The sequence below is a fragment of the Peromyscus leucopus genome, chromosome 20 (genome assembly GCF_004664715.2).
Source record: "Peromyscus leucopus breed LL Stock chromosome 20, UCI_PerLeu_2.1, whole genome shotgun sequence".
Classification (NCBI taxonomy): Eukaryota; Metazoa; Chordata; class Mammalia; order Rodentia; family Cricetidae; genus Peromyscus; species Peromyscus leucopus.
Window position 1 is genome coordinate 65,108,307 of NC_051080.1, and position 27,273 is coordinate 65,135,579.

General features: G+C 45.0%; 2 protein-coding genes and 1 pseudogene across 4 annotated transcripts in view; 1 reads left to right on the top strand and 2 right to left on the bottom strand.

Moving 5' to 3' along the window:
- Tatdn1 (TatD DNase domain containing 1) overlaps positions 1-20,217 on the bottom strand; it is a 33,815-nt gene extending 13,598 nt beyond the window's left edge. For 2 of the 3 annotated variants that reach the window (XM_028871870.1, XM_028871871.2), the window contains exons 1-6: positions 20,132-20,217; positions 11,117-11,182; positions 8,405-8,454; positions 5,748-5,811; positions 3,700-3,843; positions 3,562-3,604 (exon numbers count right to left, since the gene is read on the bottom strand). In XM_028871870.1, coding sequence (XP_028727703.1) covers positions 3,562-3,604; positions 3,700-3,843; positions 5,748-5,811; positions 8,405-8,454; positions 11,117-11,182; positions 20,132-20,153 — 389 coding nt within the window. In that variant the 5' untranslated portion in view covers positions 20,154-20,217. Of the gene's footprint in view, positions 1-3,561; positions 3,605-3,699; positions 3,844-5,672; positions 5,812-8,404; positions 8,455-11,116; positions 11,183-20,131 lie in introns of those variants that run through there. The other variant, XM_028871872.2, reaches the window with a different exon arrangement.
- LOC114694861 lies at positions 4,123-4,220 on the bottom strand (annotated as a pseudogene).
- A 16-nt stretch (positions 20,218-20,233) lies between the features above and the next one.
- Positions 20,234-27,191, top strand: Ndufb9 (NADH:ubiquinone oxidoreductase subunit B9). Its single transcript, XM_028871875.2, has 4 exons — positions 20,234-20,396; positions 23,483-23,675; positions 24,511-24,624; positions 26,974-27,191. Exons 1-4 carry the CDS (start codon positions 20,296-20,298, stop codon positions 27,103-27,105), a joined length of 540 nt encoding a protein of 179 aa, XP_028727708.1. The 5' UTR covers positions 20,234-20,295; the 3' UTR covers positions 27,106-27,191.
- The last annotated feature ends 82 nt before the right edge of the window (positions 27,192-27,273 follow it).

Here is a 27,273-nt window from a genome sequence, read left to right on the forward strand (position 1 = left end):
AACCTGAGAACGAAGTCCACACCACCGTTGTCCCCTGCCCTCCACTGGCATGACATGGCATGCCTGCTCCCTCACAAAAATAAGAATCTTGAAAAGTAAAATTTCCACGTGGCAAAACCAAACCAAACTCCCCCAACAGTGCAAACCGAGGAGAGCAGGTGTGTAACCCCAGATAACTGGTGCCTTTACAGGAAAAACAAAACCAAGCACCAAATGACATCAGCTCTGGAGCAGGGCTGACGAGAGTCGGAAGTATGTTTCCTTTACTTAGAATGTCTTCCGGTCATAAATGAATCATCTTGATCTACATCTGCCCATCTTGTCAAAGCTCCGTTTTACTCAGGTTGAATCACTGCTTCTGACCACTTGGGGCAACACTAAGGAGAGCTTGAAAAGGTCAGCGTCATCGGAGCAGCTGTCACTAATTAGGACGGAGGCCTTCCAAAAGCCCAGTGTGCGACACTGTGGGCGGTAATCCTCTCAGCTGGCCGACAGCCTGGATGGCCTCAACTCTTCCAGGGTGCCTAAGTATCCTCGGGGTCGTTTTGAAATCTGAAATCTTTCTGATACCTGCCTTTTTTTTTTTTTGTTTTTGTTTTGGTTTTTTGGTTTTTCGAGACAGGGTTTCTCTGTGTAGCTTTGTGCCTTTCCTGGAACTGACTTGGTAGCCCAGGCTGGCCTCGAACTCACAAAGATCCACCTGGCTCTGCCTCCCGAGTGCTGGGATTAAAGGCGTGCGCCACCACCGCCCGGCAATACCTGCCTTTTAAAAAAAGACCTACATAATATTAACATTCTAAAGCACCAAGAAAAATGCCCAGAGCAAATTCCCCCGACACAAGAGAACTGAGCTCTAGTATGCAAAAGGAAAGAGTGCAGCAGGGCAGTGAAGTTAGAAATACTGCTACCACTCAAAAGAAAAACTTTCCATAGCCACGGCAGCCCTTTTCCTTGTTTCCATTCTTTGCTTCACCTTCTTGGTCTTTAGAAAAGCGTGTTCCAAGGCTAGAGAGATGGATAGTTCAGTGGTTAAGAGCTGCTTTACCTTCTTGGTCTTTAGAAAAGCGTGTTCTAAGGCTAGAGAGATGGGTAGTTCAGTGGTTAAGAGTGGTGGCTGCTCTTGCAGAGGAACCGGGTTCAGTTCCCAGCAACCCATGATGGATGATTCTCACCATCTATAACTGCAGCTGCAGGGGATCTGACGCCCTCTTCTAACTTCCTTATGCACATACATGGACACAGTGATAGCATTTTTTAAAGCACTTCTCAGAAACCCCCAGCAAAAGGCACAGCTCGTATTTTCCTTTATAAGCTGTAATTATTGAGTACTCAATCTCAGTCTGTCCAGGTATGCACTGTGGGCTTTACCCATCATATATTGAGAAGGACGGACAGTGGCACCCTCATGCTAACAATGAGGGCACTGATGTGTGTAAAGGAATGGACAGCCAGGGAATAGCAAGACTAAATCACACCTCAGCCTGCTCATTGAAGACAGTAGACTTCAACCCCATTACAGGTGCATCTACTTACTATTTCTCACACACAATACCAATTGTACTTTTTAAAAGGAAAAAAATGGTTTCTATAAAACCAACAAATCATATACTAGGTTAATATTTCACACGCTACAAAAACAGTCAGGTGTGGTGGTGCATGCCTTTAATCCCAGCACTCAGGAAGCAGAAGCAGGATTTCAGTGAGTCTACATAGTGAGTTCCAGGTCAACCAGGCTATAGGGAGACCTTGTCTCCAAAAAAAAAAAAAAAAAAAAATTCCAGAGGGGCGGAGGGAGGGAGAGAAAAAGGAAAAGAAAGGAAAAAGAGCGTAGGTCAAGGGGCTGGGGAGGTGGCTTGGCAGGGAGAGTGTTTACCATGCACTCATGTGTTCCTGAGCTTGATATCCAGCAACCATGTAATAGAAGAGTCCCAGGTCCCAGTTAGGAACTCTGTCTCAAAAAATAAGATGGACAGCTCCTGAGGAATGACACCAGGACCAACATCTGGCCTCCACATGCACACACGTGTGTATGCATGTACACACACGTACACAAAGTACAGATCAAGATCCAAATTCTTCCAACAGTAAGTTCAACAGCAAAACTCTAATTGTAGCCCTTCTATCCATATAGGAAACAGAGTGCCTCCTTCCTTAACTAGACACCAAGGGAACTACATGAGCAGACCTGCTCTATGCCTTCGACAAGCTGGAAGACACTAGTCTGCCATGTAGCTTCAACGTACTTAGGTAAGTATACTGAAATGGATGGACACAGAAGAGGTCAGCCTATGCCAGGGGAAGGCAAGATGTCCTGGGGCATCTGTCTCCTTGACAACAATCCAAACGAGATTATTACTTCTACAGACATTTTTAAATCTCAGGTTAAAAACTGCCAAGTGATCTTAATAAATATTTTCGCTTTAGTTTGTCCTCAGCCTATCCTTTTTTGAAGAGACCTATATCATGCTGTCATCTTAGCAAAGACATCCCAGATTCCTCTAAAAGGGCTGTCCATCCATCTCTTATCCATACACTTTGTTGTTTTTAGTGGTGGTGGTAGGAATTGAACACAAGTCCTCAAGTGGATACACCTTCCTGTCAGCACTTACTAGCCTACTACAATTATTTATGGGCTCTCTTGTCTATAAAGGCCAAAGAATCCAGCCTTAGTCTTAACACGCTGAAGAGGTACTCAGCAGTCATTTACAAAATAGACTGAGGTCCACTCTAGTACAGACACTTGAACATGTGTTACAGCTTAATTACATATACCCTGTTACACATACTAAGTTCTAACACTGACTGCTGATGGAAGTTTATCTTCAGAGAAGTAAATAGAACCCACACTATCAATACTTCCATGGAATCAAAATCTGGTCTGCAGTATTTAGGTGGCATAAGGGAATCACTCTGAACTCATTCTAGAAGAAAAACCATATGGGCAAGATATCCTGTGGGACTCTGCTGCAGCACTTTTCATGATACAGTCTGTGGCCCAGACAGACACTGCAGTGGAGGGATGGCCTGAGAAGCTGGTAAAGCAACCGACTTTGGTCCCAGTGTGAATTTGACTTTTCAGGTTTAGATGAACTGATTACATGGTGTTCAAGAGACAGACCTCATAGCATCTCTAACATTCTTGGAAGGTATAATGTGAGAAGTCCCTCAGGTCACCACATCAGCTGTCACAGATGATGACAAAATTTATTAAGAGGTAATTTGATCTAGATTGCCTTCATGCATAAGAAACAGTGGACCAAGGGTAGGTGGTTTGTGCCTAAATATATCTCTTGCCACCACTGCCAAAAAGTCTGTATGATATAAAATGCATCCCTTTGCTTTACCCTTCAAATCAAATCTAGTGGTTAATCAGTTGGAGATGATTAATCACATGCAAAGATGTGTGGACTTTGTTTCACTTAACTTTTGATATATGCCAGGGAAAGCAAACACACCTTGATAGCTAACCCTAAATGTTCAACTGATGTTACTTTGAAAAAAAAAAAAAAAAACCATTCTTAGGAGTTTTCAACCATTTTTAAAATCAACGAATTTCCTTACTTGAGCTGAGTTTCTTTGGGGCAAAACTGCAGCCGGTCAAAATCTTTAAAAGAGGAAGAATGATCAAAGTTATTCAGGATCTGAACATAACAAGCAGTTATTTTCAACAGGACGCTAAGTGTGCAGGTTGGCACTTACCAAGTCCACACTCCCCTACTGCTACAACTTTCCCCTTGTTATTCTCAGCAAGGTTCAGCAATCCCGCCAAGTAACCGTCAGGGCCGTTCTTGTCAAACTCATCACATCTCGTGGGATGACACCCAACTGTACTGAAAAACATGTCTAACAGAAAGCCACATCTTAGGGTTATTTTCAGAGTATTGTTCGTGTTAATAGCTAACATACAAAAATGAGAGGAAAAGGTAATTCCAACTTATGTTTGATAGCTATAAGCAATTCAAGAAATTCATATTTCTAAATATGTTAAAAGTGGGATGTGCATATGAAAGTTATCAATTCAACTCTCTCCAAAGCTGGTCATTTACCAAGCATATGAGAATGGAAAGTGAAATGATCTCTTAAAATATCATCATCTAATTTTATTTATATTTATTTATTTTTTTTAATATGGAACGCTTCAGGAATTTGCGTGGCATCCTTGCGCAGGGGCCATGCTAATCTTCTCTGTATCGTTTCCAATTTTAGTGTATGTGCTGCACGTGCTGCCAAAGCAAGCACCCAGTTTTATCTTTGATATTTACTGTTTATCTGACTTCACAATTCACGTGTTTAATAAACCACCACCACGTCCTCCCTGGCAGAGGCTGACAGCAGAGATGGAGGTGTTTAAAAGTGCCCACTGCTCCTGCAGAGGGCTAGAGCTTGGTTCCTGTCTGGTCAGACAGCTCACAACTGCCTGCAGTCCAGCTCCACAGGGATCTGGCATCTTTGGCCTCTGTGGGCACCTGCAACAGTGGGAGGGGAGGTTTCATTTACTAATAAAAAACAAAGCGCACTATTTGGAGGCCAGACTTTTAGCAGCTTCAACAGTAAGGAACACAGACCAGAAGTCTGGTGACCAGGGCTGGGAGAAGGGCTCAGGTGGAGTGCTTGGCCATCGATCACATGCCCAGTTTTGTTTGCCTTAGAACTTCAACAGGAACTTGCAGCTGCACCCATGGAAGGGTGCAGAGCCTTCCTCGGGCTCTCCCACGGGTAACGAACAGGAGGCAGGAGACATCTCTTCAAAGAGTGAGAGGAAGGACAAGAATAAAGATGGGAGAAGAATTTTAAAACCATAGCTGTTCCGGAATGCAAAGCATGGAAGAAAATCTTCCTCCATACTTCAGAAAGTCCTCGGAAGATGACTGTTTTCATGTTTTTAACATTGAGAGTCAATACAGCCTGAAGACAAGCATGCATTTTATAAAGACGTCTATTAAAAAAAAACAGCTTTTGATAAGATTTTTATACATAAAAGAAACATGGCTGCATTTTGAAAAAATTGTGTAGAATGCCTAATCTCTAGGTTTCTAGTAAAGTATACATGCAAAACAGTTATAGGAATGCCAGCTAAGCTTTTAAGATTTTAAGCAAGCAGGAAAGTATGAGCATGAAGTGAGCACTCGGAGAGCAGCACATTTTAATTTTGTTAGTGTGTGTGTGCTGAGGAGTGCCCATGGAGAGCAGAAGAGGATGCCTCATCCCCTGGGCTGCGGTGCCTTGTGGGCAGCTGCCCCTTGCTGGGCACAGAACTCGAGTCCTCTGCAAGAGCAGCAAGTGCTCTTAACTGCCACGTCATCTCTCCAGCCCTAAGAGTGGTGTATTATATTATTACTTAAACTCCTGGGGCCTTACACAAAGTCGGATTCACAAAGTAAATGGTCAATAACAATGATCCTTTACAATTTAAGAGATTTTAAAGAAAAACAATTCATACCAACCATTAAAATATGCACCTAAATTCTATATCAGAATTACTTGAAGATAAATTATGTGTGTGGGTAACTACCCTTACTTACTGAAATAATAATCTTTGTTAAGTACTACAATGTTTTATCAAACATCTCATACACCGAAGGGTACTCTAAACTTTGTTATCGTAACCATGTTCCACTGAAATCAATCTATTTTCCTGTCATTTCTACAGTCAGGATGTACTGTATTTGTACCTTAGGCAGTTCTCAGAAAGACTTCTTCATAATTAATTAATTCACATTTGCTTTGGTAAAAGTAATGAGAGGTACCATTTGTCTGTGCCAACTGCAGCGCGTCTCTGCTGTCCTGTAGACTTCCACCTGTGATCATAAACTGAAATGGGAAGAAGGGAAGAGGCTGACTTCCACAGGCCATCAGCAACTGACCCAGACGGCCACCATTCACTGAGGGCGCGTCACTCCCCCACCCTTACCCCCTCCTTCCTTACACTCTCCCCCTTAAACTCCCCCTCCTTACACCCTCCCTCCTTTACTGTTCATGGGGAAGATCATCTCTACACAGAGTGCTACCCGACTCCTGTCCACACACACCCTCCCACAGGATGCCCGTGTTAAATAGTAATGTGCATCCACATGTTTGTCTCTATTAGACCCCACGTCTCTTGAGGACATGATTTATATGTTATAGAAGACAGAATAGCTAAAGACCTGTAAATTCAAAATTCTGTTCACTGAAATCAATGATCATGTCAATCAGTAAATGAACAGTGTTGATGAATTTAACAGGTCTCCAGTATTGGCTGGAAACTCCCAGGAGGTCAAAACTACTTTTCTAAGAATATAATCGGCTTCTCATCTTTTTCAGTCTCATTCAATCTCAAGTGTTCAGGAAGGTCACCCAGATACTACCTGACGTATAGTATCACAACAGACTGACCCCAGAAAAGATATGCAAATGCAGCACTCTCCTTAGTCATTCATAGACGACACAATGTGACACAATCCCTTGCTGCTAAGGTTTGTTTAGAAAATAGGTATTTTCCATTAAAATATACTGTTTATGTTATAGTTTATCATATCCTAAAATGAGTTAATACTTAAAATATTTCTGCTTTAATTCCTAATATATATAATACACACAACCCACACAAAAGCGTTTTAGAGAGTCTGTCATTAGAAAGTAGAGGGGTTCTAAGACCAAAAACTGTGATACTGATGTAGTGACGAATCTCTGTAAAACGAATTCATGGCTCTTGAGAAATCAGCATACTTCAGACAGCCATTGGAGTGTTAAAGGTGACTACCAAGGCAGTGCTATTTAAGGTACAGTTTTGTAAAGGGTGATTTGGACACTGATGACCTACTTTTTAAAACATTGTAAAGTGTCTCTAAGCTAAAGTAAGGAATTCATTGTAGGTGCACACCAAAGAGACTGCCCACAAAACAAAGGTGGAATTGCATATGAAAAACAGATACTGTCAGACAGCCACTTAAACTTCTGGTGTGACCAGCCACCGAGCCTCTCTACAGGGAATACACGGTCACAACTAAAATCTCAAATGCCCATAGAACATAGGAGTTAAGAAAATTTTAAGATATCAGGAAAACTGTTCTTTACTAATCTTTCCTAATTCTTTAAACTTAGACCAGCTGGCCACATACAAAACTGTAGAACAGTTTCTAACCAAATCTACGTACATTACCTATACCTCCTCCAAATGGCCTACAAAAGGAAGGGCAAGCCTAGGCTATGATGTACAATGCTCCTGATCTGGCAGTGGTGATGTCACCACATACCTCATGAAGACTCGTTCATACTCAGTATTTTCTTTAACCCACATAACAACTGTCTTAAATACTTTAAAACACCCCTTGTTTATGGATGAGAAAACTGAAGTCTAGACTATTCCAAGTTTCAGAGCTAGAAAGGAGGAAGCTAGGACTGGAAGGCTCGTCTGCGATGCCAAAACCATGCTTCTAATCACCACAACGTAACTGCTGGGAAGGAGCTCATAGGTTCAAGTGAAATCTGCCTCTGTCCCGCTGTTTCTGCCCATCTCCACACATGTGTGTGCTTGAGCAAAAGTGAGCACAGTACTCCTGCTGCCATGGGGATACCTCGGCATTGCAGAGACACATTAGATGGGATGATCACCACCAGGGAGTGAACATAGGATGAGAAGTTCAATGCCTTTGCTCCTCCCTCATTGCTTCTGAATTGTCAATATACTCTTGGGCTGGAGACTGCAGAATTTGACTAGTTGTGCCGTGTTTTAGAACTGAGGGCGTTTAACTCAGAGGCAATAGTTACAAAGTGAATTGATACTATGCTCTGGAATATAACTATATCTCACATGTGTGGGCTAATCTGGCATTTGTACACTAATTTAAAGAAATCCTGGAGAATTTGACATAAGCCAGTTAATGTTCAGTTTCTTTTAGAGGAGGAGTGGATGGGGGTGGGGTGGGGGAGAGATGGGAGGAGAAGAGGGAGGGGAAACTTCAGTCGGGATATAAAATAATTAAGTAAATTAAATAATAAAAAAGCTCTAAAAACCTAAAGAATTTTATAACTATTAAAATTAAAGCATGTTCTCAGTTCTCTAATGGTATACCCACAGCTAACTAAGTATGGTAACACGTGCATGTGTTTTTGACGACTCTTTTTAACACATGCCAAGTTAGATTATAACATTTATTCAGGGTTGTCTTTTAAGTCTAGTACTTGTTAGAACTTTAATTTTTTCCTAGCACAGACATCGTCACATTTCTGACCACACACCTGAGGACTGTGCAACATGAAGAGCTGCAAACAGAATGATTATGTCTATTAACTTGCTTATTTTACGTGGAGAAACACACACTAAGGGCGTGCCACTGGCTCCTTCTCTTTTCCTTTGCAGCCTGTTAACTAAAATTTATTTTAGAAACAAAGAAATTCAACAAGAACAAAATTCAGATGTTACCTTTTTAACACCAATCTGGACAGCTCTCTCTATTACATCTTGTAAGTCATCTGTGTAAGAAAAATCATGTATTAAGAAAACCTAGTAAGTTGGGGATTTAGCTCAGTGGTAGAGCACTTGCCTAGCAAGCGCAAGGCCCTGGGTTCAGTCCTCAGCTCCGACAAAAAAGAAAGAAAGAAAGAAAGAAAGAAAGAAAGAAAGAAAGAAAGAAAGAAAGAAAGAAAACCTAGTAAATATATATATATAGATATTATCTATAATTATGCATCTGTATTTTTTCTCTCAGAGTAAAAATGCATAAAAATAATCATATATTAAAACACAGCCAAGTCAGTGCTATTTAGTTGTAATATAGTAAAACTAGAGTTGCAAAACCTTAAAAAAAAAAAAGTAGAAAACAAGAAACTGAATAATTAATAATTTAATTGCACTTTTATTTTTTTGATCACAATGGAGAAGTCCAAATTAAAGATGAACTCAATGGCTACAAATCAACTAATGTGCTGTGTATCTGAAATGTGCATTTGTGTGTACATGAGAGAGTGTGAGCGAGTGTATGCCTACGCATGTGTATAGGCTAGCGGGCAATCCCGGGTATTCCTCTATCACTGTCTAGTGCATATTTTGAGACTCTCACTGTTTCAGACGGACTGCCTGGTCAGCAAGCCCCGGGGTCTGCTTGTGTCCCTGCCACACACTGGGCTTACAGATTCACGCTGCTGCTCTTAGCCTTCACATGGGTGCCAGGGATCTGACTCGGGACTCAGTGCTTTGCAGAGCAAGCACTTCATACCCTGAGCCAGTCCCCAACCCGGTGTTAGGTCCAGAAACAAATGGGCAGCCAAGTAAATAGAAAAACTCCATTATTCAGAGAAAATGTAAATAGGATTCAATTACTGTTACTTCTAAAGTAGCTACAAAATAGGAGACAAAAGTCACCTTAGTTAATTTATACTCAACACCTAGGATGGCCAGATTATAAACTGCAGAACTGTAGTAGTGATAACTGACCACTATATAATTTCTGTCATAAACACATGTACAAACACACATGCATCTATGGTGATATTTTGATTGTGCTCTAGCAAATAAAGCTTGCCTGGAGATCAGAGTGCAGAGCTAGCCACTAGTTAACCACAGAGGCCAGGGAGTGGTGGCACACACCTTTGATCCCAGCACTTGGGGGGCACAGGCCTTTAATGTCAGTTCTAGGGAGGAGAAAACAGGAAGTGATACGGCTGAGTGGAGAGAGGAATACAAGGTGGGCGGCGACAGGAGCTCAGCCCCCCTTTCAGGCTGAGGAGTGGGCAAGGTAAGAGGTGGCTGTGGCTTGCTCCTTTGTGTCTCCGGTCTTTCAGCATTTACCCCAATACCTGGCTCCGGGTTTTTATTAGTAAGACCAATTAGAATTCACGCTACATGTATCTACACATGCAACAGCAAAACATGAATCTAAGTGCTACAAGGGCAAGGAAAGCAGAATGTAACTTACTCAGTAGCTAACTTCATTATATAAGTAACATATAAAATATCATCCAAGTGTCTAAATGGAGTAGAGTTGTTTAGTGGTGAGACCCGAGAAAACATTTATTTTCTTGTTTCAGGAAAGCTGCCCACCTCATCTAGAGAAGCACAGACTGTTTCTGACTTAGCCTTCCTTACTGCTGTACGGAACTCTCTCATACTCAACCACAAAACCAATATTCCTGTTTGCACGTACATAATGAGCACAGGCAGTCTTCTCAGGCAGTGTGCACAGACACGTCTGTTGCAGAGTCTGCTTTTAAAATGTGGTGTCACCGCCGTTTCCTGCTTAGTCATGTCTCAGCTAACCAAACAGACCTCATCAATGAACTTGCACGTGGGAGACACAGCCTAGTGATACAGCACTTGTCTAAGTTTGTATCAGCCCCTGGCTGGTATTCTTAGGACTGGAGAGGAGAATGAACTTACGTGGTAATACAAAGCACTTGCTTCTGGTGAAGCCTATGTTTAATCTCTAAGATACAACTATCTGGTCCCAACTATACACTAGGTCTCTAAATAGAGACACAGAAGGGAGGGGGAAGGGAAGACAGGGGAAGAGACAGCAGTACACCTCTCTTCTACTCTACTGCACTTTGTCCTTGGCTGGAAAATGTGTTCTTCCTTTCCAGAAGAGTTATTGTTTAATTATGTGTGTATGTGTCTATATGTGGGTATGTGCACATGAATGCACAGGCTGTCAGAAGCCAGAGGAGGGCTTCAGAGGCTTGGGAGCTGGGCTCATAGGCAGTTGTGAGCTGCCCAGTGTAGGTGTGGGTGCTGGGACCTAGACTTGGGTCCTTTGCAAGTGTAGTAAGTGCTACTGCACCATCTGCAGACCCTGAAAATGTTTCAGAACTTGATAAACTGATGCTCACAGGAAGTAACTGTTAGGTTGCATGCCCTGTTGTTCAAAGCGATGGTTTACCAATATGGCTTGCTTGACTTAGTTTCTTGTTTTATCTGACACACAACGATGAGGAGTTTTGTCTTAAAACAAGTTCTCACTATGCAGCCCAGGCTGACCACAAACTTGCTTTCTTCTTTCCTTCTGAGTGATAGACTTCTATTCAGCTGCACAGAATTCTTTAATGTTTCAATTTTAAGAGTGGATCATGCTTTTCCAGATCTACCTTGAGGCAGAAAGTGTGTCTCCATAGAAGTCACCGTAGTAAAAGAAACACTTACCTTGATGCTTCTGCACCCCCCTATAGATTCCTCTAAACATAGGATCTGTCAGGTTGATACCAATATCTGGAGAAACAAAAGCAAAGCACGGTCATTAAAACAATTTACTTGAAACATCTCTAAATAAGCTTTTCATTCACAGCTTCATTTATCCCAGCAATATCAACGGGCTAGCCGCTTGTCATCACTACTATGATAAATCTGTGGAATACAAAGATAACTAAGATGTGATTTCTGCTTTCTAAAGACTCTGGCAGAAGTGATCAAGGGAGACCTATTCACAGGAAATTATGGAGCATTCAAATGAACACTGAGGGGGAAGGAAAGTTCATTAGGAAGAGAATCAAAATGCATCATATACACATATGAAATTGTCAATATTTTTCTTCAAAATACTAAAAACCTGAAATTAAAACACTGTTATTTATGGGACACAGACAAGGAATTTCTACCAGAGTTTGGTGGCTGGCTCAGAAGAGGGTCCCAGAAAGAAAGAACCCTGAACTGAACATTACAGGATGAGTTAGAGTGGTAGTTTGAATGAGAATGGCTCCCATAGGCTCAGCTGGTGGGACTGTTTGGGAAGGACTAGGAGGTATGGCCTTGTAGGAGGAGGTGTCACTGGGAACATGCTTTCAGATTTCAAAAGCCCATGCCACTCCCAGTTAGCTTTCTCTCTCTGTTCCTTGCTTGTGGATCAAGATGTGAGCTCTCAGCCACTGCTCCAGAGCCATGCCTGCCTGTCTGCTGCCATGCTCCCCACCATGATAGTCATGGACTCACTCTCTGGAACGGTGAGCCCCAATAAACCTTTTCTTTTGGAAGTTGCCTTGGCCATGGTGCCTTTTCACAGCAACAGAAAAGTAACTAAGACTCCAAGGCTTCAGGGTATGAAAGAGAACAGTTCTTTAGAAAGGCAAAGGTTTTCCAGTTGCTGAAGAGAAGCACAGGAAAGGGTCTAACCAGAAAGGCCAGATCAATTATGGTACACACTTGTGTTTAAAAATACTGGATTCAACAGGACGCCTGATGATTTTTAACCAAAGGGCAGATGTGCATTGAAGACATTCATTCTGACATACTGGAAGCTGATCTCTGAAGGGAGTTACAGCAGTTAGAGTGTCTCATTTGGGAACTAGCAAAAGCTCATGTGCAATGAAGACAGTCTGATAAGGTAATGGAAGTGGAGATGTACAGAGGGGAATACATTACTTCCTTTATTCACCAACTACGCATGCAGGCTGACTTTTGTCAAATGCTATATGAGGAGTCAGGAAATACACATAATACTTGCCCTTACCCTATGGGAATGTACAATACTCATGAGAACTACAAATATAATGTATAACATAATAAGTTACACTGTAAGCAACATGAAGTCAAGAAATCCCATCTATTTCACTACTGCATCACTTGACCCTAGCATCAACACTGACCTGTGGGATGCATTTTGTCTGCACATAACTACTATCTGTATGGGGGCACAAAGGAGGGGCAATCAGTTTCAAGCGAGTAGTGAAAAAAGCTTCACAGAGAATCTGGGTCTTGAAGACAGAGCTTAGGCCTAAAAGCTGAAGGCAAATGGTATTCCAAGCACAGGTTTGTGTGCAGGGACATACTTTAGCTAAAACACTAAATGAGCTCCACGGTGCCGGCAGGGCAGAGATTCTCAAGGAAGAAGCATTCCGCAGCACCTCACTCCTCTCAGCCCCCCTTCTCACACCTTCAACATTTGGCGATGTCTATACATTTTGGGTTGTCACACATGAGAGGAATGTTGCTGGCATCTAGGGTTGAAGCTATGAAAACTGCCAAATATCCCCTGACAGAGAATTATCCAATCCACCAAATCAGTGCTGCTCTCGGTAAATCTTGTAGAGCATAAAAGGACAAGGGGAGTAAGATGAAAAGTTAGTCATAACCCTGCCCCAAAGTCTCCCTTATTTAGAATAAACACCCTCAGCTTCTAGCACTGGAAAGAAAACAGGCCAACTCTGGCAGTAGGGGCAGCTGCCTACCAATAGATCTCCACCCTCCTCCTGCCAAATGTCAGGTTCTGATGTTCTCTGCTTGGCGTCTGCCAAGCTGTACCTCACTCAGGATGTGCTTCTCCAACATTATGACAGACCTTGAGAAGTGAATAGGAGTTTGGAGAACCCAAGAAGTAGCAAAGAGAGAATTCTAGGCATTTGAGCAAACAGCAACAAAAAGATACAATACCGAATATTACAAATATGTGTGCACATCAGCATAGTGACAGAGATGGATGAGGTTATGAATTCCTCCTCCACAGGAGGGCTACTATGATACAATTATGATACTTCGATAGCAGTACCTTGTAGGGGGCTACTATGACAAAAGACCATCTAACACAAATGCACACCGCAAATACAATAGGTTTATGGAATGTTGAAGCTCACAGAAAATCATCTTCTAGTTTTTCTTCAACCACAGGGAGAAAATTAGATAAAGGAGACGCAGGGAGGAAAGAGTCCTTCCTGCCTAAATAACCCTGCCCGAGGTTTGGTCTATGGTTACTAGTCTCCACCCGACATCGACAATTACAAAAACAAAAATAGCCTTCATTGCTTTTGGCCTTTTCGAGCTCATTTCACTTCTTAAGAGTGTTTTTAAAAATCTTTAAGATACATTCATTAAGGCATTCATTTGTGACGCCTGTTAATGGAAGCCAGGGAGCCTTTATTCCAGAGGGATTATTGCAATGGGGGTTTGTGCTTTGTTTAGGTTTGGGTTTTTAAATCGGACTTACCCTCAGACCAGGCTAGCCGCAAACTTGTAAAGACCCTTCTGCCTGTGCGTATCAAGGTTGGGGCAGAGACATGGCCACAACGCCTGGCTGTGATGAGGGTTCTGCACTAGAGCAGAGAGCCCAGGCTCAAACCCCCAAACAAGGCTAGTGGAGATTCAGAGGCAAGAGAAGGTAGGGATCAGCGGTAAGTTTCTAAAGGCCCAGCAGGTAGAAGGAAGGAATCTAACTAAACTCAAGGTGACACATCCTTGCTGGGGGTGGACCCCAGCGACAGGAGCACTGAGGGTAAGGGATGAGGAACTGAAGGTGATAAACACCAGGGTGAGGATTTCCACTCTACTAACTCACTATAATTTTTGGTAAAACTGGACCTCTAGTCCAAGAGCTCAATGTTGGGGCCGAATCAGTAGGCCAATTCAAGGGCAGTCAGGCTCCAATTTCTTCAAGGAAGTCTTTGTCATCGGCAAAGTAACCGGAACTTTCCCAAATACAATGGAATCAAAAGCAACTAAACGCATAAACACCCTGTAATGGTTGGGTTTGTGTGTCAACTTGACACAAGCTAGTTATCAGAGAGGAAGGAGCATCAGTTGAGGAAATGCCTCCATGAGATCCAGCTTTAAGGCATTTTCTCAATTAGTGATCAATGGGGAAGGGCCCAGCCCATTGTGGGTGGTGCCCATCTCTTGGCTGATGGTCCTGGGTTCTATAAAACAGGCTGAGCAAGCCAGGGGAAGCAAGCCAGTAAGCAGCACTCCTCCATGGCCTCTGCATCAGTTCCTGCCTCCAGGTTTCTGCCCTGTTGAGTTCCTGTCCTGACTTCCTTCCGTGATGAACAGCACTGCCACTGGTGGAGGTGCAGCCTCAGTGGCAGCTGCAGGCCCAGGACTGAAGGGGTCCTGCAAAGAAGCCGAGGCTTGGCACCATGAGGACCTATGAGAGGCTCCTGGTGAAAGTGCAGCCCAGTGCTTTGGAGACGCCAGGACTGTGAAGGACCACCAAAGAGCAGCAGCAGCAGTGGGGTGGAACCGCCAGAGCCTGGAAGACAAGCTGTGTGTGCTGCAGAGGGCGGAGCTGGAGAGTGAAACAGCCCTTTGGAGGAGTCCAGAAGATCACGAGTGAATCCCAGACCTTGAACAGCTGGAGTTCGGGTCTGCTTTGATTTGATTGTAACTGTGCCCCGATTTTTCCCTCTTGAAGTAAGAAAGTTTTTTACTGGAGCCCAGAGTTGAGAGACTTTGAATTTTAAAAGAATATGGATTTTAAGAGAATGGCTATTTTAAGGGGTCTGAAATTTGAATGTGCTTGAATTTGTAAAGACTGTGGGATTTTTAAAGTTATGTTTTTAATGTGAGATCTTAGGGTTGTGGCTTTATAGTGATATGTTTGTGTATCAAGTTGACAAGGGGTCAGTTGTACTGGCTGGTTTTGTGTGTCAACTTGACACAAGCTAGAGTCGTCAGAGAGGAAGGAGCCTCAGTTGAGGAACGGCCTCCATGAGATCCAGCCCATGTGGGTAGTAGCATCCCTGACCTGATGGTTCTAAGTTCCATAAGAAAGCAGGCTGAGCAAGCAGCACTCCTGCATGGCTTCTGCATCAGCTCCTGCCCCTAGGGTCCTGTCCTGTTTGGGTTCCTGCCCTTCAGGGATGGACAGCAATGTGGATGTATAAGTCAAATAAACCCTTTCCTCCCCAACCTGCTTTTTTTGCCATGGTGTTTTGTCACAGCAACAGAAACCCTAAGACACACCCCAACTCTAGTTGAAAAGGGAACCGAAGATTAAGTGGAGGCTCAGCTTTGGAAGCCATCTTCACCCTGTCCCAATCCTAGACAGAGCAGATCTCGGCTTTTCTGTAATGCCCACCCTGCGGCAGACGGCAGAAGGCTGACTGTTTTCTCTTAAGGGTTGATCTCTAAACTCTCCGGCTTCTGGTTCTGAGACATGGTGTGTTTCAACCTGTAGATTCAGTCCTGGCTCGGGCAGACCTAGAGTGCTAATGCTCAGCCACGGCTTCCATTCCCCACAAGAATCTTCACAGCTCACAGTCCTTTGCCAGTTATTAGAACCACTGTTTCCTGGACAGACTGAGGACAGTCTCTTTATGGCCTCGCCAAGTCTAATGACAAAGGACTTCTGTCCCTCCACTCTGTGAATCACATCACTTTCCTCGAAGACCTTCTCCAGTCTCCCAGACAAAATGCTTCCAGACAGAAGCCACTTCCCAGCCCACCCGCCCACCAGAAACAGCTGTGGAAAGACTACAGTAATTCAGCTCTCGGATACAGAGGAACCAAACAAAAGTTCAGATCAATTGATTAGGAAGAGTTCGATCTGCAAACAAGGTCCAAGAAGTGCAGTAAAATGAAATGACTATAATTACAGTTATGGAAAGAAAGGGAGCTTTGGAGTCAGAATTCTTGCCACTGCCGGTTATTAGCCAAATAATCTTGGTCCCGGCTGAGCTTCCATCTTCTTGGTGGATGAGCAGAGTTATCCTCTGGCAACAGAATGACTCAAATCCAAGAATGAGGATGAAAGCATCTTGCACATCAAAAGCTCTTTAACAGGTAATTATTACCATTACCAGGCACAGTACAAACTGTAACGTGCCAACACCACATGGCATTGGAGCTGTTTTATTAGCTATTCTGTTCTAGCGTCTTCAGTACTCAGTGCTCCCAATGCAAAACTGTTATCAAAGAGTCTACTGAGTCAAGCTGTTTGACTCCCCTGCCCCCTCCCCCGTGTGTACCTGTGTATATGAATACGTGCATTAGTGGTCAGATGCATATATGGCAGATGGGTGCGCATGCGTGTGTAGCCCTGTCATTGATGTTGGGAGTCTTCCTCCCTTTACTCTTCACATCATTCATCAAGGAGGGTTTCTCAACTGAACCCAGAACTTGGCCCTACAGTGGTATCTGGCTAGCTTGGAGATCCTCTGCCTTCCAAGATCCAAAATTACAGACAGGCTGCCCTGCCCACCTGGGTGAGTTTGGGAGATCTGAATTCTGGTCCTCACTTTAACCACTGAACTATCTCCCCACACCCCTGTCTATTTTGATGGGACCTCAAAAACAAAGGCAGGCGAAATCCTATTTATTTTGCCTGTTGAAAATGTGCTGATCTAATGTAAGGGTTAGTATCTTTTAAATGAAAAGCATTCTTATCAGAAGTATGCTTATTGGCAAGTAAACTGAAACAAATACTGCCGGGCGGTGATGGTGCTCGACTTTAATCCTGGCACTCAGGAGGCAGAGGCAGGTGGATCTCTGAGTTCAAGGCCAGCCTGGTCTACAGAGTGAGTTCCAGGACACCCAGGGCTACACAGAGAGAAACACCGTCTCAAAAAACAAACAAAAGTTAAACAAATAGTATATAAAAAACCAACTTTCTAGCCAGTTCAGTCAAATATGTAAATAGCTTGAAAAGTAGGAAACCAACTGAGAAGGTTGGGAGACAGTAACATGAGTAATCACTACTTCCTTCTGACCGAAGGCCCTGCTATATAGGACAGTAATCTTTCCCTTTTGTTAGCTTTTAGGTCGAGTTCTGGGACAGCCAGGGATACACAGAGAAATCCTGTTTCGAAAGCAAACAAACAAACAAATAAATAAAAGAAAGAAAGAAAAAGGCTGTCTTCAACAAAAACTACAAGTAGTGACATGAGTTTATTTTTCAAAACCAAGTAGGGAAAGTGTTTGTACAGTTGGTCTCTCAGAGACAGCCATATCCGCAAGCTAAAGCCTCACCGACTGGGCTTAGTGAATCACGTCAAGTGATGTTACCTATGATTCAGGGACACAGAGACAGCAAACAAGGGATTTTAAATGGTTTAGGTATGGTTTCAAGGTCAGGAACTCCCCAGAACCAGAGAACAAGGGACCCATAGCACTGTTTAGCAAAGAGACAAACCCAAAAGGCGGGACAACTAGTCCTTGTTTCTTCCGAAAGTCACTGACAAAAGATGCATGAATTAACAAAAGGATGCTAGAGCAGGGGATCCTTCCCGCAGCCGCTGTCCCCTTGCCGACAGTGTCACTTGAGACAGGGTCTCTCCATGTAGGACAGGCTGTCTCCTCCCCAAAGCGTTGAAGTTGGAGGCCTGCACCACAGTACCCAGCTCTACTGCCTATTTTGTTGTCCATATATTAATAATGGTGTGCATTTTACATTGTTTTTAAAACTCAACAGACTATTTTGCTACTTGTGAAAATTATTAAAAAGAATGAGATTCAGGTGCTGGAGAGATGGCTCCGCAGTTAAGAGTACTTGCTGCTCTTCCAGAGGGCCCAGGTTGGGTTCCCAGGAACCACATCAGATGGCTCACAACTGCCTGTGACTCTAGCTCCAGGGGATCTGGCCCCCTCTTTTGGCCTTCATGGGTACCTGTACACATGTACTCACTCCCACAAAATAAAATAATCTTTTATGTTCAAGATTTAATGTCTATAAAACTTTATTGCAGTATGGACACACTGACTTGTTTATAAAATAAGACTGCTTTCGAATAACAAGGTATAAGACAAGAAAACACACACTGCTTTCTCTGCTACATATTAAATATATTTTAAACTTTATTATAAAAAACACTGCAAGTAAAAAAAAACTTCACACATTCTTTTTTAAATCTGTGTTATCACTTCACAAAAGAAAGTTTCCTTGCTACTTTTGTAAATCTGTGCAAGCCCTTCTTTTAATTCTTGGGATCAAGAGCCTGGATACACTCAGCCTAGATGCCAACAACCAGTAACAGGCATAGAGGCAGCAGAGCAAGGAGTGAGGGGCTTGTGCCCTCTCCAGGACACACTACTTCCCATCACCTCGTGTCAAGCAACCCAGAAGACCTAACTTTCACCTCAGGTTTTCTCACAGTTTTTGTTTGGTTGTTTTTAACCTGATAACATTCTCCCTCACATTTGCTTTGCCTGGTCATAGGACTTAACCTCTCTAGTGTGAAAATTAACTCACTATTAGATTTCTTACAGTTCCACCGGCTTTAATATAATGTCTTTGGAAAATGCATTGCTTAAAGTATCTCTCAGACCTTAGTGTGTAACCTTAACAACTCTGAGTGCCTGACGACATTTCTAAGTGCCTGGATGATGTTTTCACCTGGATGTCCTTTAACTCTTGAGTGGCCCTCCCACCTACTGCCAAGCCAGCCAAATTCAGGTATTTCTCAGCCTGTCATCTTTGAGTGTTCCTTCTCCACAACCAGACACGGTCAGTGCTAAACGCTGGGCACAACTGTTCCACTTCTCTTTTCTGCCCTTGCATTGTCCTGATTCAGAATCTGAAATACTTCTGCACCTCTCCTTATCTGCCACTAAATAAATCTACGTATCGTCTATCAGGGTAACCTCATCACTGTCAGCTCCCACCCCTAAGAGGCTGGAAATTCCTCAAAGATGAGGTTCATGCTGAAATTACCCCCAGCTGCATCCCGGAGGGCATGATTCTTTTCCTATAAAACTGGCGCTCAATAATGTACTGAAAAGCCTTCACTAAAACTCCACTTCATTGAGAGTGAAGCTTGAGTCATTGAGACTTCTGGGTTCCAAGTTATCCTTCCAGCCCTACCTTTTACAATGTCCCCCAAGTTTTCCAAAGTATCATTTTGAATCCCTGTCACACTCTCCAGCTGTTTTTATGGATCGTGGGTCTCGCCAGGTAACACAACTTGTTTCTTTTCCACCTGTCTATGGACTCCCATTTATCACTAGACGGCGATGCCAGCAAAGCTGGGACCAGGACTTTGCCACGTTCCTAGGACCCAATGCCCAGCCTGCTAGAGTCATCTGTGATGTGATCGGATGACTGAGCGAACCGGTACCTTGAAGGCATTGTCCGGCGGTCCATGAAGAGGAGCGAGGGTTCACCGAAAGCAAGAGAATACAGTGTTAAGCTTGGGGGCGGTGCTTTCTTTTTCTTTTTGGGGGATGGGGGACTCAGGGCCGCGGACACCCCCCACACACACTTATTCCTCTATTTTCAACTGAATAAAACACAGAAAAGGCACAAGTCACGATCACGCGCAACTCGTGCACAAATCACAATCACGCACAACAACTCGCGCGCTCTCACAAATGATTCCCCAGCCCTGATCAAGAACCCGACCACTCCTTGCTGGCGCTCGAGGCGTCCCGGAAACCTTCTGCACCCTCGAAAGGCCAAGCCGCGAACAGGGAACCCGAGACCGCCCGCAAGACCCACAGCTAAGGAAAACCACCCGCCCTTACCCACGAACTTGAAGCGACTCATGAGGACAGCGCGGCAGGCTCCTCCCCCGGCAGAAGCGGAAGTGGCCTAGAGCAGGCTCACCCTTCCGGCTCCGCCTCGCGACCGCCCCCCTTCCGGGTTCCCGGCAGCCCCCGCGGCGGCCGCTGAAGGTGAGCCGGGCGCTATGGCGTTGTGCGCGCCCCCGGCCTACCTGACCCACCAGCAGAAGGTGCTGCGGCTGTATAAGCGCGCGCTGCGCCACCTCGAGTCCTGGTGTGTCCACAGGTGGGAAGAGGGGACCCGGGGCTCGGGGGCGGAGACCGGGAAGCCCTGTGGGCCGGGCTGCTCAAGGACTTGGGACCAGGGTGGAGGGAACTCGCCCTTGAACCTGGATCCTGACGCTGTCCTCGGCTTGACCCAGCAGAGACGGTGCTGCGCGCGGGCGGGACCAGGATCCAGCGCAGGGGGTTGCATGAAGAAAAGAAGTAAAAAAAAATGCCTGGGGCTGTCATTGTTAGGGATCCAGCGCTAACGTTTTCGTGACTCTGTCGTCCCTGATGTTAGCAGTAATACGTGCATGATGTTTAGTTTGCACAGTCACTCCGAAGTTAGTGATTATTTCAGCCTTACTTTGCACATGAGCAGGCTCAGGGATTGATTTGCCCACGATTGTTCAACTTCTGCGTGGCCAAGTTAGGATTAAAATTTAGGTTTCTGACGCAAAAACATCATCAGTCTCCACCCTTTCCATCTTTTCTGTATTTAGCTTTATCTGATCGTTCCTCATTACCGTCGCGTCTTTTTTTATCTCCTACAAAAATATATTCCTTTAACCAACTGTGACTATTCTTACTGTTAAGAGCCTCACTCATATGGTGGCATATATTGGGGGAGACAGAGATAGCCTCAGTTACATAATGAGTTTGAGGGGCCAGCCTATGCTACTTAAGACGTTTTTTTAAATAAATAAATAAACAATAATACAGAGTTAAAACGTGTAGAATTTCATGGCCTAAAAGAGAGGCAGGGTGGGTAGCAACCCAAGATGTGTAAAGCTAGCCCTCCACACTCTTATCCTAAAACTTGAAGGACTTCGAAGAAAATGATGGAAAACTGAGTAGCCCTGGAAGGCCTGCAGAGGGTATCCCTGAATCCTAGAATGCAAGTTTGTGACTCTCCCTCTTTATTACGCAGGCGGGTGCTGTGTACAATGTTGTACGGTTGTTAGCTTCTTTCCTACGGTTTTCTTGTTTGTTTGACAGCACTTGCAATTCAGCTTCTATTCTGGTCCTCTTTTAAGCTGCACTCCCCATGGATTAGTGGGGAAAGTGACAGATAAATTCGTAGATCACAGAATTCTCAGTCTTCCAAAAGAATTTAAGCTTTCAAGAATTCAGGTAGTGCTGTAATACAGCTGGAAATCCTGGAGTTCATAATCAAAGGGAATGATCAAACTAGCTACTGTGACAACGCTAGCCCAGTGTATTTTAAATCTGACACCCTTTCTCAGTCCTGGCCTGAATCACTTCCTTTAAAAACAAAACCAACTACAAAGGTAGGCATCACATGTGTGAAATTAGAGGACAACCTCAAGTGTCAGTCAGTCCTCACCCTTCCACCTCACCGCCGGGTATGCCAGGCTAGCTGGCCCACAACCTTCTGGAAGTCTCCTGTCATCCTCTCATCTTTTTTTTTTTTTTTTTTTTTTTTGGTTTTTTTCGAGACAGGGTTTCTCTGCGTCGCTTTGCGCCTTTCCTGGAGCTCACTTGGTAGCCCAGGCTGGCCTTGAACTCACAGAGATTCGCCTGGCTCTGCCTCCCGAGTGCTGGGATTAAAGGCGTGCGCCACCACCACCCGGCGTCATCCTCTCATCTTAAGGAGAACGGGGACTACTGATGTGTGGACTACCGATGTGTGCTCCCATGTCCACCTTTACTTGGGTTCTGGGACTCTGTCGTCAGGTCCTGCTGCTTGCACAGTGCTTTACCCACTGAGCCGGATTCCCTCAGCCCTCATTCGCCCCCTAGGCTGTTCTTTGGTTCCATCCTAAGGCTCTGTAGCATTGTGTATCCTGTGGACATCCTCAGTGTTGGAGCTTGAGCTAGCTGTCTTTCCAGTTGTTTGTGAGGTCAGCTACTGTTCTTTCAACTGAGTTTATCCAAATTCTTGAAAACCAGGTTGGTTTTTTTTCACTTCCTCGTACTGATTGTATTCTCAAATCCCCTGTCCCCGCTAATGCCATCACTAGCAATTTAGTCGCTAGCCTGTGGTCCTAGACTTGTCCTCCAGGATTTCCTAGTTTCCCTTCTGCCTGTTAACACAGGTCCTTATGCATTGTGCCTTATTAGACCCAGCTTTCGAAAGTGATTTTCCCTAGTAATGCCTGTTACATCACTGAGCACTTGAAATTTGCCAACCACTTTGTGAAGAGTGCTTTTGAATTTCAGCTCATGGGATGTTTATGTCGGCCTTTCGATACATTAAGTAACTGACCCCAGACAGTGCAGCTAGTTTAGCAGTAGTCCAGAGAGGCTCACACTCATGACCTGGTGGTCAAGATGGGTGTTTGTTTTGTTTTCCTGTGTGTGGTCCTGCTATCACAGTTCCCTGATTTAGGCCTTGCCATCTGTGGCTTGAACTGTCACAGGCTCCTGATGTCTGCCCACAGTCTCTGCAACACCAGACTGTTACGTACCTAAGGTTTGTGAGCAGGCGTGAAAATCAGCATTGAAGGAGCACCTACATGATTTGAAAGCAAAGTTCTTTCCACTGGGTCACACCTCCCGTCCTAGTCATCTATGCATCTCCAGGATGTGGCCCAGCATCTAGCACACGATGGAAGGACCTGCAGTAGTTGTCAGTGAATGCATAGTGAATGAACCTGCAAAAGCTGTTGCCTTTCCTTCCCTTCCATGTCAAAATCCTCATTCCAGGAGGGGAGAGGAAGTGGCTAGGCTGTGCTAATACAGTGTCTGTTGTTGCTGATGAGAGGAAGTGGCTAGGCTGTGCTAATACAGTGTCTGTTGCTGATGAGAGGAAGTGCCTAGGCTGTGCTAATACAGTGTCTGTTGTTGCTGATGAGAGGAAGTGCCTAGGCTGTGCTAATACAGTGTCTGTTGTTGCTGATGAGAGGAAATGGCTAGGCTGTGCTAATACAGTGTGTCTGTTGCTGATGAGAGGAAGTGGCTAGGCTGTGCTAATACAGTGTGTCTGTTGTTGCTCTTTGGAGGGCTGCAGAGGACGCGGTCATAACGACTTGGGAGGTTGGTGAGGTGTCAGAAAGTTGCTCATCTGGCATGCGTTGGTAGGAGTGCTGATGTACCCACTCAAGTAGATAACTCTTCTGATGTCCACAATCATTTTGATTCAAGGGACAAATTCCGGTACTTTGCTTGTTTGTTGAGAGCCCGGTTTGAAGAACATAAGAATGAGAAGGATATGATGAAGGCCACACAGCTGCTGAGGGCTGCGGAAGAAGAATTCTGGCAGAATCAGCATCCTCAGCCATATATCTTCCCAGACTCTCCTGGGGGTACCTCCTACGAGAGATACGAATGCTACAAGGTAGGTGATGCTGCATAGCAGCTGTTTCTCAAGAGACCAGCTTTGTCCCCAGCCCCAGACCTCAGCTTTATACACCCTGTGCTGTTTGAGCAGTGGCTAAATTTTCCCTGACAGCTGAACTTTTTTCTCTCCTCTTTCCATAAATTCAGCTCTAAGGTTTTGCAGTACTGAAGAATTTGGTACATAACTCATTTGGGGAACTTAAAGTTAGTCAGTTTGGATCGGTGCTGAGCATTGCTGAGACACGCAGGCAATACTTCCATAGTTCTTGGCGTTTAAGAACCGCAGGCCAGAGAGGAGTGACGGCAGCGTCCTTGGACTAACTGTGACGTTTGAGCCCCACGCCCGTTTGCTCGTAGGCACCTCTCTTGCCTCCACGTCTGCTTTTCATTGCTTAGCGTCAGAAGCCGCGGTCGCATCAGTTTTACATGCACACGATACACACATGTATAGGTCTGTGTGTGTGTGATATGTCTGTGCTGGCAGGTATACTTGTAGAGGCCAGTGGTAACTTAGGATGTCTTCCTCACTTGCTCAGTCTCACGGAACCTGGAGTTCATTGTTTGGGCTAGGCTGGGTGACCAGTGAGCTCCAAGGACTCTTCTGTCTTCACTTGCCCACACTAGCATAACAGGTCCTTATCACCATGCCTGCCTTTCCAGGGCCACGGGGACTCTGAGCTCAGGTTCTCAGGCTAGAGTGGCCAGTGCTTTACCGACGGAGCCATCTCTCCTGCCGTAACTGATAAGAAAAGCCCCTTGAGTTTTGTCTTGTCTCCTGAGCAGGCCTTGTAAAGGTGGCCTGTGGAATAACACATGATTTTCTCTCCTGGCAGGCTCCAGAATGGTGCTTAGATTACTGGCATCCTTCTGAGAAGGCAATGTATCCTGATTACTTTTCCAAGAGAGAGCAGTGGAAGAAACTGAGGATGGAAAGCTGGGATCGGGAGGTGCGTCTTTTGACAGGACACAGTAGCATTGTGATTGGTCAGCATGTGGATGGAGTTGCCTCTGTGGCTGAGGTCCACATTCCAGCCACGACAGTCACTCTAGCCTTTTAACTAGACTTTAGCTTCTCGCTGTGTTCAGTGTCACATTGGTCATCTTCCCAGTGCGTCTCTCTCTAGTATGCTCTGAGTGCCTCTCTTCTCTGATTTTCTTATCCCTCCTCCCTCTTCATCTGTTCTTCCTTCTGTCCCGTTCCTTATCCCTTCCCTACTCAAGAGCCCTAGGCATTGTTCATTCAACTTAGGATGTTCAGAGTTAGGTTTTAGCGGCTCTTGCCATAGTGTGAATGATAAGCTGGAGAGGACATGAGGAAACAGGGGTCCAGTTTAGGGCTCATGTAGTTTAGTGGAAGGGCTGTGTGCCCTGCAGGAAAGTGACACAGTAGCTAGGTGGGAGGAAGTAGACACTCAGGTTGTCCCCGAGGGACGGTCATTGGTTGTGGGGGATGGGTAAGGGGTAGGAGAAACCAGCGGTGGTGGTGGAGATAGGAAAGACTGGTAAGGTGGAGGGAAGTCCCGTGCGTCCAGGGTAATCAAACACTCAGAAGGGTGAAGTTGGAGAGTCTGGCAGATGTGAATATAGATTCCAATTGGTTGGCCACTTTGGGTATAGGAATCTTGTCTAGAAATATTTGTGAGTCTTCACTTGTATGTAAAACCATAGAAATGAATGAGATCCTTGAGAGGAAAATAGAAAAAAAATCTTCCTCTCTTCTTTTGTGGACACATGTATGTAAATGCATTCAGGTTGGAAGCTTTGAAGAGAGACTTTGGAGTCTGCTTTTTAAGTCTCCTGACAAACAGCCAAGGGAGGTGGGTGTGAGGGTGTAGAGCACTCGGAAGAACTGTGTTGGGTTTGGAGAGGGTAGGCTTGCCAAGTGATAACGATGGCCCGTGTGGCATGGGGTAATTGGATAGGTCACTGGTTTGTTTTCAGTATTTTCTCCTTAGCTATACTGAGCTGCTGGGCCCGGTTTGCCCATTTAGCCGTGTCTGTAGCCAGTAAGAGAACTGCAGGACGCTTGAGGTGATTCAGAAGGGAAGGATGGTCACGACAGGTGACAGGTGTAAGCTGGATTTAAAAAGAAGTAAAGACAGAGGCTGATGTAGAGAGCTCTAGGTGGGGCAAGGGTGTGTAGGTCAGTTTCTGTAGAGTCGAAGTGGGCATTTACAAAGATGGCAGGCGGGCGGCAGTAGCCAGATAGAGGTATCTCGGGAGTCACCATTTTGGAAGTTGCACTGGTTCTAGGGGATAAAGTCCAGGTATTAGAAGTCCTTGGCCACGGGGGAATAGAAAGGCCTCTGTGGCCAAGGGACACCATGTTTTCTAAGAATTGCTACAATGCATAGAGGCTTAAAATGTTTTCATAGCTGGGTAGTGATGGTGCACACCTTTATTCCCAGCACTTGGGAGTCAGAGGCATATGGATCTCTGGGTCCAGGGCCAGCCTGGTCTACAAAGTGAGTTCCAGAGTTCCAGGACAGCCAGGGCTGTTACACAGAGAAACCCTGTCCCGAAAACCAACGACAACTGTTTTCATGGTGCGCAAGCAGTAGGCCTGTTCCACCATGGTCACCGAGCGCCTCTCCCGCATTCCTCCTCCTCTGCCTGCTCCACCTTGGCCAGTGCTGGGTGTGGAGGAACTTCCACTTTTAGGGCCTCCCCCATTAGGACAGTGGCCTTGAGAGTCCTAGCACAGGAATTGTTGGGCAACATGAGGCAGGATGGGGTCCACTTTCCATGTGACTTCACCCGAATTCTTGTCCTGGCTGTTCTCGGGAACTTAATTTCCATTCCCAATATACTGCACTGTGGCTTCCTCACTTTGGAGAGCATTTAGTTAAGACAAGAATGTTTCCCTGGGGACCAGTGGGAGACGAGGACAAGAGGAACCAGGAAGGTACCTGTGGCTTTGCTTAAGGAGAGGTAGAGTGCTCAGCTTTCCTGTGCAGAAGTGAGAACACTTGCCTGGCTCACCTGTGACTACAGCTACGGAGGGCAAGGCAAGAAGACTGAGGAGTTAGAGGCCAGCCTGGGCTACATAGCCAGTTCCAGGCCAGTAGACTCAGCTCCAGAAAAGACAGACTTCAGAGAGAAGAGTTTTTCCGATTTGTACCATCAGATGTGGAATTGTGCAGGTTTATGTGAAGTCAGTACTCGTTGGTGCTGAGACTCGGGGTGGAAGGAGACGCATCCCAGGAAGGCTGTCATCAGGAAGGCTGTCATGGGACCACGGCAGATGGCTCCTACAGTCAGAGCCCTGCTCATCATTCCTTCCTTGTCCCTTCTAGGTTAAGCAGCTGCAGGAGGAGACACCACCTAATGGTACTCTGACTGAAGCTTTGCCTCCCGCCAGAAAGGAAGGTGACTTGCCCCCACTGTGGTGGAATATTGTGACCAGACCTCGGGAACGGCCTACGTAGACACAGGACCTCACTGCTCATGCTTGCAAGTGAAAGAAGTTACAGAACATGTTCACACTTGCCCTAATAAAAATAACTGAACACGACTGGCTGTGACTAAGGTGTTCTTCCAGGGATTTCCGTAGCACCAAGTGTTGGCCTGTATTGTGGTTTGGTTTTTACCATGTA